The sequence below is a fragment of the Ursus arctos genome, unplaced genomic scaffold (genome assembly GCF_023065955.2).
Source record: "Ursus arctos isolate Adak ecotype North America unplaced genomic scaffold, UrsArc2.0 scaffold_22, whole genome shotgun sequence".
NCBI classification, from domain to species: Eukaryota; Metazoa; Chordata; class Mammalia; order Carnivora; family Ursidae; genus Ursus; species Ursus arctos.
Window position 1 is genome coordinate 61,271,449 of NW_026622897.1, and position 17,005 is coordinate 61,288,453.

General features: G+C 50.7%; 1 protein-coding gene across 3 annotated transcripts in view; it reads right to left on the minus strand.

Moving 5' to 3' along the window:
• TRIM66 (tripartite motif containing 66) overlaps window positions 1-17,005 on the minus strand; it is a 59,976-nt gene that overhangs the window by 23,303 nt on the left and 19,668 nt on the right. For 2 of the 3 annotated variants that reach the window (XM_044379452.3, XM_048217268.2), the window contains exons 2-10: window positions 11,960-12,063; window positions 10,396-10,543; window positions 9,387-9,519; window positions 8,959-9,075; window positions 7,378-7,492; window positions 6,660-6,806; window positions 4,402-4,519; window positions 2,085-2,986; window positions 538-699 (exon numbers count right to left, since the gene is read on the minus strand). In XM_044379452.3, coding sequence (XP_044235387.1) covers window positions 538-699; window positions 2,085-2,986; window positions 4,402-4,519; window positions 6,660-6,806; window positions 7,378-7,492; window positions 8,959-9,075; window positions 9,387-9,519; window positions 10,396-10,543; window positions 11,960-11,968 — 1,851 coding nt within the window. In that variant the 5' untranslated portion in view covers window positions 11,969-12,063. The remainder of the gene's footprint in view (window positions 1-537; window positions 700-2,084; window positions 2,987-4,401; window positions 4,520-6,659; window positions 6,807-7,377; window positions 7,493-8,958; window positions 9,076-9,386; window positions 9,520-10,395; window positions 10,544-11,959; window positions 12,064-17,005) is intronic. The other variant, XM_048217267.2, reaches the window with a different exon arrangement.

A 17,005-nucleotide genomic window follows, 5' to 3' on the forward strand; every position in this document is an offset into this window, starting at 1 on the left:
CCCGACAAACTCCACTGAGGGAAAATCTAAAGCAAATCGACTTCGGGTCGTGTGGCCACAGAAAATATTTTCCCCGTTTTTGTTGCAGAGAAAAAACAGTCCAGTCTTTGGATTCTGACAAGTCTTCTTTTAAATAAACCTCAGCCCTTTCATCTACTAGCTAGAGGGCCCAGACCTCAGTTTTCTCAGCTAGAAAATGGGGATGGCCACCTCACAGAACCATGAAGCCCCATGCACCATTCCAGGCACAGCGTAAGCATGTCATAAACTGGCTTTCTTTCCCTTTTCCTTCCCCCTTCCACTCTAAACGAAGCCCAATTGGTCCCATTTTAAGTGTGTATGTGGGAGTGGAAATGGGCATGAAGGAGGACCTGCGTTGCTGACTCATTAGGACAGAAGGCATGAGTCAGGGCTGTGTAATACCCAGGGATGGAACAGGGACACTCCTCCCCCCACCCAGTCGTCCTCATCCAGGTCCCCGGGGTCTTGGCTGGTAGTGGGTCCCCTGTGGTCAGGGAAAGCAGGCTTCATTGGTACCTTTCTCACCACATTCGGAGAGGAGTGCTGGATGGTGCCGTCCAGTGGGGGGACACCGGGAGGGGTTTCCGCCCCAGACGCCTGGGGCAAGTTAGCAGCAGTATTCTTGTCAAGAGGGAGAGCTGGCTTTGGACCTTCAGACGCTGGCGGCTCGTCTGAAGCCTGAAGGAAAAAATAAGAACTTGGGTGGGTTTTCCCGCAAAGAGCGGCGGCGGCGGCAAAGGCTAATGCCCACCCTGCATTGCCCATTGCTACCAGCTACGCATTGTGAGCTGCTGAAAAGTTTTTCAGAAAGATCCTCTTATCTAAACACTTTGTAAGACTACATCCTGATATGACAGGCTTGGGATAGAACCCAAACGGAGAATTCTGGGCTAACTCTGTCATATTCACCACAGCGATCCTCACACTTCTGACTGAACATTTTGTCTGTGGTCCTCGATGAACCCTAGACCTTTCTCTGCCATCCTCAGGATAATGTCCTATCTCCTCAAAGGAACTGAGCCTCAGAGCGAGACATCTGAAGCATGACCTGACATTGCCAGTGCTAAAGCATAAGTGTGAGGCCTTCTATTTTATAATGAAGTAGAAGTCCATAGAGCTGCTTTGAAGATATAAATGTGATTACAGATTTAAAGGAGACACCACAGGGGGAAAAGTGAGAAAGGATGGGGAGAAGGGGCTAGAACAGGAAGCTCTGGAAAAAAGGACAAGCACGAGTTACGGGTGAAGATGTGGAATGCAGCACAGATCCCAGAGGTACGATGTGCACCTCCTCACTGGCTCTGAGCTGAGAGCAGAGAGCAGCAGCCTTCATCACCCCCCCCACCCCGCCCCCAGGGAGAGAACAAGTCCTCTCCTGTGGAATTACAGTCAGCACACCAGGATCCAAGTCTTGGCTCTGTCATTCAGTGTTTTAGGATCTCCAGGCAAAGGGCATGCCGTCTCCAACCCCCACTTGTGTAAAACACAATGGCAATGCCTACCTAACACTGTTGACAGGACAAATGACACAGTGCGTATAAAACATCCCTAGCTTAGGACGTTTGAGACAAATTTTCAGTCTATAGCTGTGCGGTGTTCTAAAGATGCTGCCCGCCGCCATCTAAGGCATACCTTCCCTCCGCTCCTTAAGCTTTCCCTTCCATCTGAGATTCCGAAGTTCCCAGCAAGGGAAGTGGGAGGTCACAAGATAAGAGACAGCCTCCCTTCTGTCCTGGCAGTGGGAGAGGAGTCCGGCGCACCTCGGAAGGTTCTATTGATGGACAAGGTTGCTGGACTCATCTAGGAGGGCAGGGCTAAGCCGGGCCACTCTGGAGGGTATTAAGTCCCGATCTCTGTTGGGACTACTGTGTTTTGGGGAGCTTTCCTGAGATGGGCAGGGGAGCCCAGGGAGGACTTGAAATGTGAGAGCTGAGTTCAAGGCCGCCCTCAGATGAAGAAACCCTGTTCCCATGCCACCCCGGGACTGGGGAGGCTGTGTTTGCCGCACGATCCCAGGACAGGGGGAGCATGAGCCCCCACCCCCAGGCCACCCTGAGGCTCACCTGCAAGGCATCCTCTTGGCTCTGGGACTGGACAGGTGCTGGCTGCCTCACGATGTAGTTGATCTGCCCCACGATGGTTTGCTGAAGGTGCTGAGGAGACTTGGTCTGGTTCAGCTGTAGGCTGGGCTGTTGGGCCTGAAGGAGGAGCTCCAGGTCCTTCTGCATCTCCTCCAGCTCAAATTTGTGGTGCATTATATCCACGTTCTGGGAACAGGCGGGCCCAGGAGGGCTCCCGTGCTGGCTGGAAGCCGGATGCTGGGCTGGAGGTAGAGGTGGCGGCGGCTGCTGGGCTGGAGGCGGCGGAGGGGGCAGCGGAGCCAGCTGCTGCTGTGGCTGCTGCTGAAAGTGGCTGAGCTTCAGCTTCTGGTGGTGGCCGAACTGGACTTGGATAGAGGGCGTCTGTAAGGCAGGCTGGGCATGGGCTCCCGGCTGAACATCCTGCGGGGGCACGATGCATACGGGCTGGGAAGTCAGCTGCGGCCCCAGTCGCTGGGACGTGTTCTCCTGCTCCACGGGGGGCTGCGTTTCCAGCCAGGGCTGCATCAGCTTTGGGGGCTGAGGGTTGCAAGCCAGCTCTTTCTCCCTGGGCAGCAGGGTAGAGCACTGCAGAGACCCCAGTGGTGGGGGTGCCATCTCAGAGGGCTGCCTAAAGCTATGGGCTGAGTGTATGCTGGGTGGGGGGACCTGGCCTTTGAGGGAGGGCGAGGCTGGGGAGCAGTGGGAGCAGCACCCAGAGGAGGAACACAGTGCTGGAGACTGGAACTTGTGTGAGGGGTGGCTAAGAGTCTCTTGCTGAGCCACTGGGGACTGGTGGCTTTGATAAAAGGATGACGGTCCCTGTAAGCCTCCATAAGCAGGAGCATCCGCCCGGGACAGCTGTCCACCTTCAGTTGTTATACAGCCTGGAAATTCAGAACAGAGTGTTTCCAAAGGTAATCTGCATTTGCTCCCCGCTTGCCACTTCATGCTCCTGGGACCAAAAGAAATCACTCCATAAACCTGTACTACGTGCAGAGATGAACAAATTCGACCCCTGATCTCCAAGACTCGGCCTAGAATGCTGCCAGCAATAGAACCAGTGTGGACCTTTGCGGACCAGGGGCATTTGAGACATGAGCTCAGCTTTTACCAGATGCTCCGTCCTCACTCTGCATCCCACTAGAGAAACCGTGGGCTCCTTCAAACAGCACTCGCTCCTTTTAACACAGACTCAGACCAAAACAACAACAACAACAACAACAACAACAACAACAACAACATTTGGGGTGGGGAGGTAGCATGCTGGAAAACTGCAAAGGAGAGAGAGCTGACCCTGGGACAAATGACCAAGTCTCCAAATATAGGTCTGGGGGGGCTGTGTTTTGGGCAAGGAGGATGGAAGGAGTCAGAGAGCCCCAACATCAGGTCAGCAGCAAGTGCCAGCATTGTCCTGGGGTCTCCGGGCCCTGGCCCACGAATAGACAGTATCTATCTCCAGCTCAGTCTCATGGCTTCTTCCATCCTTGTTTTGATGAGGCTTACTTGGGGGAAGACTCAGTAACTTGAGGGCCAGAGGTGTGTTCTATTCACCTTTGGTCCCTTGGTGCCCAGCATGGGGTGCTGACCCACAGCAGGGGCCCATCAAAGGTCTGTTGAATTAAATCAAAGGGGAGAGGGAAGCAAAAAATAAACCTAAATATTATTCCTCACTCTGTCAAGTTCAAGAAACTTTCCTAGACGTTAACCCCCCAGATGAAGGCAGCGGGTGGCCATTAGCATAACAATCCTATATCGAGCCATCAACCCAAGCACAACCTCAAGTTGTCTACACTCTGCCTAAGACTAACTCCAGGAAATCACACAGCAGGGAAGCTCAGGAATTATCTGCTTACATCTCAGCTCCAAGGGGGGGTGGGGGGGTGACACTGCCACTCTCCCTCCCTCCCTCTCTCTGATGCTGATAACCCATTTTGTGCCTACACACACGAATACCCCTGTTGGACCACAGATTCACCTGCACTGCCATCCAGCATTTTGGAGAGCAGGGCCACTGTCTTGTCTCCTCTCCAGCAATGAAACCAAGGTAACGGGGCATTCATGCAGAATGGAAAGCTCAGATTTCAACTGGTCCTGTTACAAAGGCCCTGTGTTGCCACTGCTATTGAAGTTGTCCCCACTCCCCAACTCCCCCCCCCCCACACACACACGGAGATCTGCTGAGTGACTCCATGACCACTGACAGTCTCAGGGAGTGCTTCCTCTTGGGCATACGCTGACCTACCCAGTAAGCTAAGCAGATGCGCTCTACTCATTTTTAGAAATTAGGTAAAAGCCTCACCAAGGGAAGCCAGCTGCTTGGTCCAGAAGTTAGGCTCCCAGGTGAATCTGATGCTCCAAGGGGAGCCGGGATCTGTGTTGCAGTTTGTCTCCAGCAGTCGCTGCATCTGAAACACAATCTGACAACAGCACCAAAGGTCATTTCTTTGGGCGTCCTGCACCTGAATGACAACGCCCTCTCCCTCACTCTCCAGACAGGCTGAAGGGCTCGGAGCCACGGGTCTTTAGCCTTCGGTCCCCCATATGCTCATTTCCTTGCATCTTGATGTCTTCACATCCCTTCCCCTGCTCTTGTCCCCTCCCCCACCAGCTGATCCCCTTCCTCTTATCCAGATTTTTGGATTCCCTACACTCTTATAGGGACTTGAATGGTCTGTAATTCTCCCTCAGGATATCACCTACCTGGCAACCCTCTCAAGAGTTCCATTCATTCTACCATAACCTCAATGTAAAAGCCTATGGGGGCAAACATTCTCTGGGCTCCCCACCGTTACCCTTCCACCCACAGTAAAACTCCCATCTTCATCAACTGCCCTCCTCCTCCCTCGTCCCTTGCATCCATCTCCTATCATGAACTCGCCCATGCATCTAGGACTTTGGCAAGTATCCAACTCACCCTGCCATCATCTAGTTAACTAATGTCCCAGTCGCCGTCTTGGCCTCTCCTTCCTCCATCTCCTTAGTGTCAGTCACCTTCACCTCTCTTCTCAGTTCGGGCACCATACCCAGACCTTTTCTTCATCTAGAGACCTTCATCTGCAATAACTGACCCCCTGCTCTAACTCGCTCTCGCTCTTTCTGAGCACGCTCTCCAGCCTCACCGAACTCCCCAAGCCCCACTCCACCAGTGTCTAGGGCCGGCCCAGCTTCCCATCATTTTCAGTAACGTTATCAGTAGGGCCTAATTCCGTCCACATCACCACTGTCCATTAACCTTAGGTCAATCCAGCCATCCCAAAGCCATGTTTTCTGGGGTCTCTTCAGTGACCACTGATCTCAGGGGCACCCTGCTGTTCTTTCTCTTTTCACTTCTTTTCTTGTTGGCTTCCTCTTCCACTGTCCTTGACGACTAAAGTCCTCACTTCTCTTATCAATTCCACTTACCCAGTGCCTAACCCTCTTATCTCCTACTTCAGAAAGGACAAGAGACATAAAAGACAAACTGCCCCAAACTGGTACCCTGTCTACCTCCAAACATTACACGGAGACCTTCCTGTCCTCCCTCTTCAGAGGAAGTGCCTTTTATGTTTAGAGCCAACTGGTTCTCTCTGCCTTCTCAGTATGCTCACTCCACCACCCATCTCTTTTCTCTGTCATCAACCTCTTCTCCCAAATACACTTGCGCAAATGTCTTCCATACTTAAAATCAATCCCCCAACTCTGTCTCCTTCTCAAACTACCTTATTTCCCTTCTTTTCACTTCTGTTCCTACTTCCTCCCCTCCTCTCCTCAGTCCCCTCATTCTAGCTTTTCACCCTCCTGTTTTGCTGGGATTTCTTTCAAAAGATCACCAGGGACCTCTGGAATCCCAGATCTCAAGGCTTCTCTTCACCACTCATCCTCTTTCACTTAGGTAGTAATAATAACATTGACCACTTGAAATTCGAAACTCTTGTTAATTTCTGTGCACCAACCCCTCCTACTTTTCTCCTGCAATCATCTCGGACTGTTGCTTCTCACCCTCCTTCACTCTTCTGCTTCCTCTGTCTATGCTGAGAATGCTACTATTTCCCTCGGTTCCAGATGTCTTGTCTTTTTTCCCTCACACACTCTTCTGAAGTGACACCACCAATGCCCCGGTGACTCCCGCATTTCTATTCCCAGTCCTGACTTTCCTTCTGACTTCCAGACCCATCAGTGGACACAGATCTTGGACGTCTACTTTGAGATGCCCTGCAGGCGCCTTACAGTCAACATATCCCAATACGAACCCCACCAACTTCTTTCAAAATTCTCGCCCCTTCTCCTGGTCTTCACCACCCTCACAAGCCCAATACCTCAACATCATCCTCAATGGCTCCTTCCCTCTTAGCCCCCATTTAACCCAAACAACTGTCTTCTGGGACGTCCAGAACACGGTTAGTGTCCAGGCTCACGTCTGAATCCATGACCTCACACAGAACTACAGAATTTCCCACCTGACTTGCCTGGAGGAAAGCAAGACCGTTTCAGCAGCTGTCCTTGGCACTGGGGGGTTTGGTAAAAGATACTTTTCACTTACTAACCCCAAAGCAGTGATTGATGAGTTGGAGCTCTTACCAGCTCTTTGCTGAACAGGAAAGGGACACTGGTTTTGCTGCAGACAGCCCAACTGATGAAGTTCTGCACATGCTCAAACTGACGGCTCAGGGCCATGATGCTCTGGAACTGCCGCTCCAGCTTCTGCTTTCTCTCATTAGTAATGCTCTGGGTACGGACAGAGACGACAGTCCCTCATCCCGTTCCTGGACTTCAGTCCACCTGCTTGGGGAGTCTGGTGGCCTGGGTGTCAGTGTGAACCCTGATGGGGTCAGATGAGACTGTGCCCCGAGCGGATGACAGTGGGACAGGCTGCTGCCCTGGGTGGCAGAGGGACGTGGGAAGGGAGGGAGGAAGGTGGGTGGATTTTCTAGTGCCAATGTGGAATGGGTGATAAATGAATGAGGACATGAACAAATGTATACATCTCTCGGGCATAACTTTTCACGACCCTCTCCTCCGAGGCTATGAGCCTGCATAGTCCAGAAAGGTGGGTGCCTTAAAGCCATAGCACTGATGGGAGTTTGAACTGACTTTCTAGCCCTCAACGAGCCATGCTCCCCAAATGACACTGGACATTTTAAGATCTAGGGAACAGTACAGAGCTATGGAAACTGCACATCCGAATTCCAGCTCAGGCAGCTCTGAGCCCAGGGACTAGTTTGGTATGTGCCTGGTTTTTGAGGAGAACTAGGGAGAACACCAACCCATCCATGTGGACCCATCTGTCCACACGTACCTCCAACTCCTCTATGAGCCCGTTGGCCTGTTTGTTCAGCTCATTCATCAGAACCATCTTGGCCATTTTGATCTGGTTTTCCACCTTCCTGTGTTGATGCTTCACCTCAAAAATCCTATAAACAGAACAGGACAGAGCACGGTGAACCCCTCCCTCCAGGCCTGTGAAGGCCTAGAGACAGCAAACATAATAGCCAACAACTTAGAGGCTGCCTATGAAGATCAGGGCCCAGCAGGCACCAAATATAAAGAAATGAGAGCGTTTCTCCACCATCCTAACCTTTGTACAGCCCAGCCCACTTGATCTAAGTGGGCCAACGGCCCAAAGCTTGACCAGGCTTTCTCTAGGTAAACCTTAGGTCACCAGCAGCTCACTACTTACACAGCACTGGAGGCAGCACAGAGAGAGTGAGTCATGTCATCTGTTGTCTTAAAAAGGTGGATATCCATTAAACAAGTCCATGCAGTACAAAGAGCATGGGCAGAGACAGAAAATAAACTAGTGGCTGCCAGGGGCTGGGGATATTGGGGGGAGTGAGAAGTGACCACTAATGTGTGTCGGGTGTCTTTTGGGAGTGATAAAGTATTCTAGAAGTAAACAGTAATACTGATTTACACAACTCTATGAATATACTGAAAACCACTGAATTGTACATTTTAAAAGGGCAATGTTATGGCATATAGATCAGTAAAGTGTTTTAAAAAAAAGAACATGGGAGGGGCGCCTGGGTGGCTCAGTCATTAAGCGTCTGCCTTCGGCTCAGGTCATGATTCCAGAGTCCTGGGACTGAGCCCCGCATCGGGCTCCCTGCTTGGCCGGAAGCCTGCTTCTCCCTTTCCCCTGCCTGCTGCTCCCCCTACTTGTGCTCTCTCTCTCTCTGTGTCAAATAAATAAAATCTTAAAAAAAAAAAAAAAAAAAAAAGAGAGAACATGGGGTTTGAAGTCATACAGATCTAGCTTCTAAATCCAGTTCAGTCACTGACTAGCTGAGTGGTCTCAGACAAGTCACCTAACCTCTCTGAATCTCAGTCTCGTCATCAGTATGATGGAGACACAAAGAATTATAAGAACTACACAAAATCCTGCATGTACTTGCCCAACCCAGTGCCTGCCTCATGATGAGCTCTTAGTACCTACTAATTCCTCTTCCCACACTAACCATCAATGGTCCCATATCATTTGTAGATCTGTACGGAAGACACTGGGAAAGGGCGGATAAAGGGCAGATTGCCATTTACTTAATGCGTCTTCATGATAAACCCAGGATCTGCTTTTGCCCTTGTTCTCAAGCACCTACCTCTGGCTATGTCATGGCCACATTCAGAAGGCATGTGCTTACGCCCAAACTCACACTGATTATCCTGACCTAGCGTGGTTCCATCTACCAAGTGATGACCCAAAGCCCTTTCAGTGGCCACAAGACCTCTAAGTTCCAGGACATATGCCTTCTGGGACATATGTCCACATCTGCTTAACCTCCTGCATTCTTCATAAGTACTACATCTGTTAGCCTGGTATCAGGATCCAGGATGTCAGGAAACGTAGCATTTCCAGCATTGGCGAGGGGCTAGTGTGTGTTACCTGTCCTCAATTTGTTTTGCAGATGTCTGTAGACTAGATTTCTTATGAGCCACCTGTGTAGTCACACTTTCTAGAAGCATCCTCTGGTTTTGCAAAACTTCTTCAAGATGTCTGCACCTAAAGGAGGAGGCAGAGAAAAAGCTGAGGAGGGCCGAGACTTCTGAGCACACCAGCCAAGCAAGAACCCCCACTGTATTGTCCCAGCCAGGCCCACAGAAGCTAGGTTACATCTGGGGAAAGTGCTGAGTCTTGGCCCTTCAGGCCTTCTCCAGAAAAGGCCCACAGTGGGAGCAGAGGAAAAAAATGCAGCCTCAGGGCCCCAGACTGGCGTAGGCAGGGAGAGGATTTTGACACACCGTGAGCCCAGCGCTAGCAAAGCAGAGTCCAGAGCCTTCCCAAGGCCCTTTCAGGCAGCCGGCCCACCGCACCTGTGTTCTTTGTGCTCCACCATGAGGCAGCTGTGGCACGTGAGCACATCACAGGTCTCGCAGAACAGCTTGAGCACTTCCTGTGTGTGTAGAGGACAGTACAAGGCGAAGTCCCCAGAACCACCACTCACTCCTGCCAGAGAAGACAGAGAAAGTGGGCTTCTCTTGCTCAGAAAGACGCTCAGATAAGCTCCACTGAGCAGCCCTCAGCCCTCAGTGGACACAGGGGAGACCCAGAGCTTGGAGGGAAAGCAAGCGGGAGAGGCCTCTCTCTGGGCCAGGGAGGTTTTAGGAGCACAAAGAAGAATGTGAGCTGAGCCTGGCGGGACTTGCGCAGCTGCACAGAAATCACATGATGCCCAGCCCCAGGCACCCCGACTGCTTGCCCCAGGCACCCCGACCGCCGGCCCGAGGGTGCGGAAGGTGCTTGCCGCTGCCGCACACAGATCTCCTGCAGCGTGTGGGTCCTCTCAAATTCAACCTAAACCTCTTCATTCACCAGGATGCTGGCGGGGGGGGGGGGGGGGGGGGGGTCCAAGCCAGATCACACTGGATCCTTAACTTTGGTTCCTGTGGGTGCGACAAAGGTAAAACCCCTCCCATGGTTCAAGGACCTTGGGCAAAGACGGTCAAGGAGGCTGTCATTGAAAACAAGTGGCACTGGGTGGACAAATGGATAAGCCCTGATCCGGGCTGTGTAATTAGGCAAGTCACTAAATAGAAGTGAGGTATGATGGCTCTGAATGGACGTGAAAGCAGGGAACTCAGCTGGCTCCCACGATAATTCATGACTACTTCTCCCTGCACATCTCGCTCACACTCACTCCTCCCTGTCCCCCCCCCCAAAGGGAGAGCCCAGCGTGAACCTGTCCCCTGAGAAAGGCTCGGAGGCCACCCCTACCCTCACCCCCAGTAGGGAAACAAGGTGAGAACGAGCCGCTCTCCGGAAGTCTGCCGCCCGGCGCTGCTTGGGGGCGCGCGAGCCAGGGAGGACTGCAGCGAGAGCTACCTGGCGGTCCCTTGTGGGCGCGGGGAAAGAGCGGGCCCCCGGGGGCAGGGCCGTGCCGGTGCTCCTCGGTGCACGAGCTGCACAGCCAGCGGTTGCAGTAGGTGCACAGGATGTGCGCCGCCCTCTTCTCCTTGCACTCGGAGCAGTTCTGCAAGCACAGAGGTCAGCGGTCACACTGGATCCTCCTCCAGGGTGGCCTCGGGGAGGGGCTGGGCGCCTGGAGGGCTGTTCCCTGGAGGGCAGTCAATTCTGGAGAGCCGCCTGGGAGGGCCGCATGGTGGCTTGTGAAGCAAAGCATCCTCTGTGACTAAAACAAGAGCGGCCTCAGGGGCTATTCCCCCAAGTCCCGTGCTGCGGATGAGAACACCCGAGTAAGTAAGGCAAGGTGGGGCTCCCCAGGCACGCACAGCCTGCACGGGGTGGCGGCCGGTCACGGTCAGTGGGTGATGCTGCGATAAAAGGCCACGCCAAGTGCTAAGGAAGCAAAGGGGGTTCCCAGGGGCTGAACCTAGGAAGTGCCAGGAACTACGTCATGAGGAGGTGACTTCCGATGGGATAGGGAATGACAAGCACAGGTCTGCCAGGCAAGGGAGTGAGATTGGAGAGCACAGGCAAAAACAGAAAATTCCGTGTGCCTGCGAAAGGGGAGAAGCCACAGCTGCGGGAGGACACAGAGAGATGATCACATACGGCCAAGAGAGAACAAGCATACGGCAACTCTCAGAGCCGAGCTTCCACAACTGCCGCGCCCAGGAGAACCTAGTCCTCTCCTAGTCCGGACGTTCATTCACTCGGTCAGCAAATCTCTTGCAGGGCTAATGCAAATCATGAGTAAAAAAGGAGATCTGGAAAAAGTTGGCCTGTCTGGGCCTGAATAATACAGGCCGTCAAAATGATGTGGATTCTGACAGTGTCCTTGTACTGGCATCTGACAAACCCACAGTGGGGGAGGGGAGAAGAAGAGAAATACGAGTTTTACTAATTAAACTATGAATTCCTTAAGAAAAGAGAACATGGGTGTCTGTCTCCCTAGCACCCAGCACAGGGCCCGGCACGTGCCAGACATTCAATAAGCGTTAGATAGAGCACCGAGTAAGCAGATTGGCCAAATGGATCAAATGCAGAGGCAAGGGTACCCCAGAGGAGAGAGGAACAGGAGATGCCAGTCGGTAAGTGATGCAAAACTTCAGAAACTCAGGGAAAAGGTATTAGTTGTGAAATACAGGCAAGACTGATGAACCCATTTAGTTCAAGCTGGTGTATAAGTTTCAACTCAGGGGGAGAAAAAAGGAAATAAAAGCTCAGTACTAACATTTTCCAGTAAGAGCTATGACAGAAAAATACCCCCAATTTACTTTCCCCAACTCAAATATTTTCATACTCTTTGGATAGAAGGAAGGATGGGTAGGTGGGTGGATGGATGGATGGATGGATGGATATACAATCAGGCAAACTGAAGGAGTAACAAGTCAGATGAAGTGATGGGTGAACAGGTGAATTTATAGACAGGGGCCCCAAAAATTTCTGAAAAGGATCAGCTGTTTCTTTACTTGTCCTGACTTACCCTGGCCATCTTGGATCGCCCAGTAGAAACGCACTGCAGAAAAAAATGTTCAGTTACATCCCTGGTAAGGTATACTCGCTTACACCCAGGACAGGAGATGAGCTCTGGGAGGGAGGCAAAAAAGCAGAGTCAGGGCAACATGGCAGATTATACATAAGGCCTAGACACGAGGCCTTTTAATACACAACACCAAGGTATGTGCCAATACCACTCATGCCAAAATGAAGTACGTTTGATGTCATGGCCTGCACTTACCATCTAGGTACTCTGGACATGACCATCCCAGTAGGGGTCAACCCAACAGACCTCCTCGCATCTTTGTCTAGGCCTGGTCCTACTTTCCTGCCCTCCTCATGAGCCACTCTATCATAGGCCCGACCCTGTTCTGGTTCTGATAACTGGGTGCCTTCCTGCTGCTCCCACTCCTCAGTCCCCAGCTCTGAGAGCCCAACTCCTGTTACTGGCTAAGTTCCAGGGGTCAGTTTAGCCCAGGGAATAGATCTAGCCACTAAGGTTCCCACACAGCAGAATGCCTTTAAAGATCTCACAGCTAGAGCTTTGAGCAAACTCTCCCCAGAGAAAGTAAAGGCCTCCCTGCCTACTCATCTTAGAGGTATTTTTCTCTTACTCCTGCCAATACCAATCAGTCTGCCCATGGGGCTCAGAGGGCTTTCGCTGGGCCTTCTCCATCTAGCCATGTTTGCATGCACCGCACATGTGTATGTCTCACCTGCGAACATGAACATCTTGTCCTAACCCCTTTCCCTAGAGAAATGTAACCATCTCCAACACTTTCCTCAGCATAGAGGGTTCCTGGACTACATAAGCCACCCTGGAGACTAGAGTGCTCTTCTGGCCCACCTCGAGAGCAGGAAGCCCACTGCATGCAAGGAAATGAGGCTCCTGAGTGGGGCCAGGTGCCTGTGACCAGGCATGCGGGTGACCTGGAAAGCGGTGGCTATGGCAGTGAATGCAGCACAACCACCGCAACCTCCTTGGACTCATAACATCGAAATGATACATTGGCAGTTGCAGTCAGACCAACCGAAGTCTAAATACCAGGTTTACCACCCAGTGACCTTGGTTGGGCAAGTCACTTAATCTCACTTAGCTCCTCTGTGCTCCGGTTTCTTCAGATGTAAAACAGGAAGGGAAAAGAAGAGTTGCCATGAGGTTTCAATTAAATAATGCTTGAGAAAGCACCTAATCCTCCGCAAATGTTGACTGTGAATTCAAAAGAGCTCTCATATCCCATTCACGGCAAGGCCAGGACCTCAATTATCAACTCTCCCAGGTGATCGAAGTCAGAGAGTCTTGAGAGGTCAAGCAAAAACATGGCCACAAGCTCTTCTGCCCCTGCATCCATGCTCGTGCAATCCTAACCTTTAAAAGGTGGAGTCTACCCTCCACCCTTGGAAGCAAGGCTACCTTCATGACCTGCTCTGGCCAACAGAGCACAGCAGAGGTGACACTGAACAGGTTCCAAGCCTGGACCTCAAGTGGCTTCGTATGATTCTGCTCTGCTCTCAGAACTCTAAGACCGCGCACATGAACCACCCCAGGTTAGACCTGCTGGGAGATGAGAGACCACGCAGACCGATGCCTTGGTCGTCTCCGGGTCTCACCGGAAGCCATCATAAACCAGTTAGCCCCAACGGACCCACCAGCTGAACACAGATATAGGAGTGAGCACAGCCAAGCCTAGCCAAGCCCTGAAGAACCACCCAAAGAGTCTCAGTCCAAGTTGCTGACCTACAGAATCATCAGTAAAATACAGTTTTTGTTAACTACTGAGTCTTGAGTGTCTCATAATGCAGCAACAGCTAACTCATCTATCCTAGAAAAATCAAAATCCACGACTTCATGCAAAGTAAAAATTCAATACTCTTTCTCTCCTTCCCCCCCCCCAGCCCCTCCCACCGAAGAAACCCTCCCCAGCCTTCACAGAGCCATGGATCTACCATCTCCCAGATATTCTCCTGCCTGTCAAGAACAGTGGCCGGAGGTGAAGAAGAATGTTCTTCACAGGTGTCATCATTCAGAGGAATCGGGTGACTGTCCCTCCCTTCCACTTGGCTCGTCCTGGGGAGACCCTCCTCATCTACCCCCAGGTCAGAAATGATTTTGTTGAAATGATTTTGTTGAAAATGATTTCCACAAGGCTGCTAAGCCCCTGGCAGCAGACGCCCAAACATCCATCTCATTAACCTCATGAAAAAAGAGAAATAACTGAAGAGATCAGACGAGGCCTCATAGCACACCCTCTGCTGCCCCTGGCCTTAAATGCCCAAGTCCCCGTCCTGGTGCTCACGGTGCCCTCCAAGCCGGCCTTCCCTCTCTCTAGTCTCATCTTCAGCTTCACCTGCCACACACCTGGTGTCCTTGCCAGGGCAAACATCTCTGCTGTCTTCTCAATATCAAACCTCTGCCTAACTCTGTTCGTGAAAGTGCCGTTCCCTCTCCCCTCCTTTTCAGATAAACTCCTCTTCATCCTTTCAAACCTGTTTGAACGTTCTACCTTGGAGAAGCGGGTTGATTTCCCTCAGGATGAGTTAATTATTCCCTCTTCTGAGTTCCCACAGCACCATGAACATCCTTCTAGTATGACAAATATCACATTGCATTTTAACTATCTGTTCATATGTCTGCATATAAAAATAATCCACAATTGGCACTAAAGGATAGTGCATAATTTTTAGCAGATTGGACAATTACATTTCTTTTGGGTCTGGGTATCCCATGCATATTCCTTGTACTCGCAGCCACTGAAAGTAGTAAGAAGTCATCTGGAAGTTTTCAGGGTGATCAGAAAAAAAGCCAGGCAGGATGCTAAAGGAATCAGGTCTGATCCAGAGCAGAGGTGCGGTGCTTGGGAAAGGCTGTGAATTGGGAGATGTGGGTTCCAGGCCCAGGCTGGCGCTATCTGTGTAACCTCAGGTAAGTGACCCCTTTCCCCTGAACCTTACTTTCTAGAGCGTTAAAATGAAGGGAACAGAAATAACAGCAAGTTGTGGATTATCCAACCCTCTTCCTCTGCTTCCTCCAGCCAAGCTTCAGAAATATTCCCCTGGGCAAGACTGGATGGGGCAAAGAGCCAAACAGTGACCTGCCTATCACCCTGGTCAGCAAGTCAGGGGACAGGCTTATGGCTTAGGAGGGGCCTACATCTCATAGCTCATCCCACCGAAGAGGAGCAGCTACAGCAGACAGCGGAGCTGGAGCACCATGGCTGTGGTACGAGCAGGTCCCAGGGAGGCTGTGGGGCCCAGAGCGGACACAGAGGACATGCGTGCTCTCTTTCGGTCACAACGGCTTTTTTTTTTTTTTAAAAGATTTATTTTAGGGCCCTGGGTGGCTCAGTCGGTTGGGCATCTGCCTTACAGTTCAGGTCATGATCCTAGGGTCCCGGGATCTAGTCCCGCATCGAGCTCCTTGCTCAGCAGGGAGCCTGCTTCTCCCTCTGCCTGCCCCTCCCCCTGCTTGTATGCTCTCTCTCTCTCTCTCTGATAAATAAAATCTTTTTAAAAAATAAGATTTATTTTAGAGAGACAGAGAGATAGAGAAAGAGAGAGAGCACACACAAGCAGGAGGGGCAGAGGGAGGAGAGAGAATCTCAAGCAGACTCTGTGCTCACCATGGAGCCCGACGTGGGGCTCAATCTCACTACCTTGAGATCATGATCTGAGCCAAAATCAAGAGTTGGACGCTTAACTGAATGAGCCACCCACGTGCCCCAGGTCACAACGTCTTTGTCCAGAAATTCTTATCCTCCTTCAGAAGGTCCCTAACCCCCATCAAGCTGCGTTAACTTTGAGCTTTTGTTTCAATAGGTTTCCCCATTCTTCAATGTGAATACCAAAACAAAGTTTTACTTTACTTATTTTTATTTTTTATTTTTTTATTTTTTTAGTAGGCTCCTCACCCAGTGTGAGGCCCAATGCGGGGCTTGAACTCACGACCCTGAGATTAAGACCTGAGCTCACATCAAGAGTCAGACGCTCAACTGACTGAGCCCCCCAGCTGCCCCCAAAATTTTATTTGAGACAACTGGAATACATGAACCCATAGGGTTGCAGATGTGTATATAAAATAACCAAATATCTGCTTATAATATTTAACATTTAATATTTAATAGTTATTAATACATATTTTAAAAAAGGATTACATAAAATATTTAGATGCACTTCTGTTTTTCTGTTTGGATTATTCAAGTAATAGCCTTAAGCTTTTATTTCATACACAGGAATATCAATTCTGAGCAATGTAGAGCCAAGACCCAAAGGCCACACAGAACCATCCCTAGAGGAAGTGCAGCTTCTGCCTCCCCAAAGAAGAAGTCACAGGCACGAGAGGTTCTCCTGGGGACACAGGAGCCTGGGACAGAAGCTCTTAAAGCCCAAGGTGTTCAGTCCACCTGTCATAAGAGTGAGCACTCTGGTCCCTGGCAGGTGTGGGGCAGATGATTCTCTTACCACCACTCCCTGCACCAGACCTTTATGCATGTTATCTCATTTGATCATCAAACCACCTCTGAGAGTCAGGCATTATCCCCATTTCATAGCTGGGGAGACTGAGGCTCCAAAAAGACGCCACCTGGCAAAGATCACACAAAACAGGGGCAGAGCTATGATTGGAATCCAAGTCTCTCTGATTCTAAACCTCAGCCCTTTCCATTACGCTAAAGCTCTCTAATTTAAGTGTAAACAAGGTAGTTTTGTTTTAATTAATTCAATAATTTTATTATAAGTGTTCCATAACATGATTTATTTTAGAGAGACAGAGAGATAGAGAAAGAGAGAGAGCACACACAAGCAGGAGGGGCAGAGGGAGGAGAGAGAATCTCAAGCAGACTCTGTGCTCACCATGGAGCCCGACGTGGGGCTCAATCTCACTACCTTGAGATCATGATCTGATATTCCATATATTCCATATAATATTCCATAATAATGATTAGACTCTAATGATGACCTGAACCCAGCTTTGGATTATGGGAATCCGGAAAGAAGGAACTCAGAGCCAGCCCCATCTGTGTTTCAAGTTTTAAGA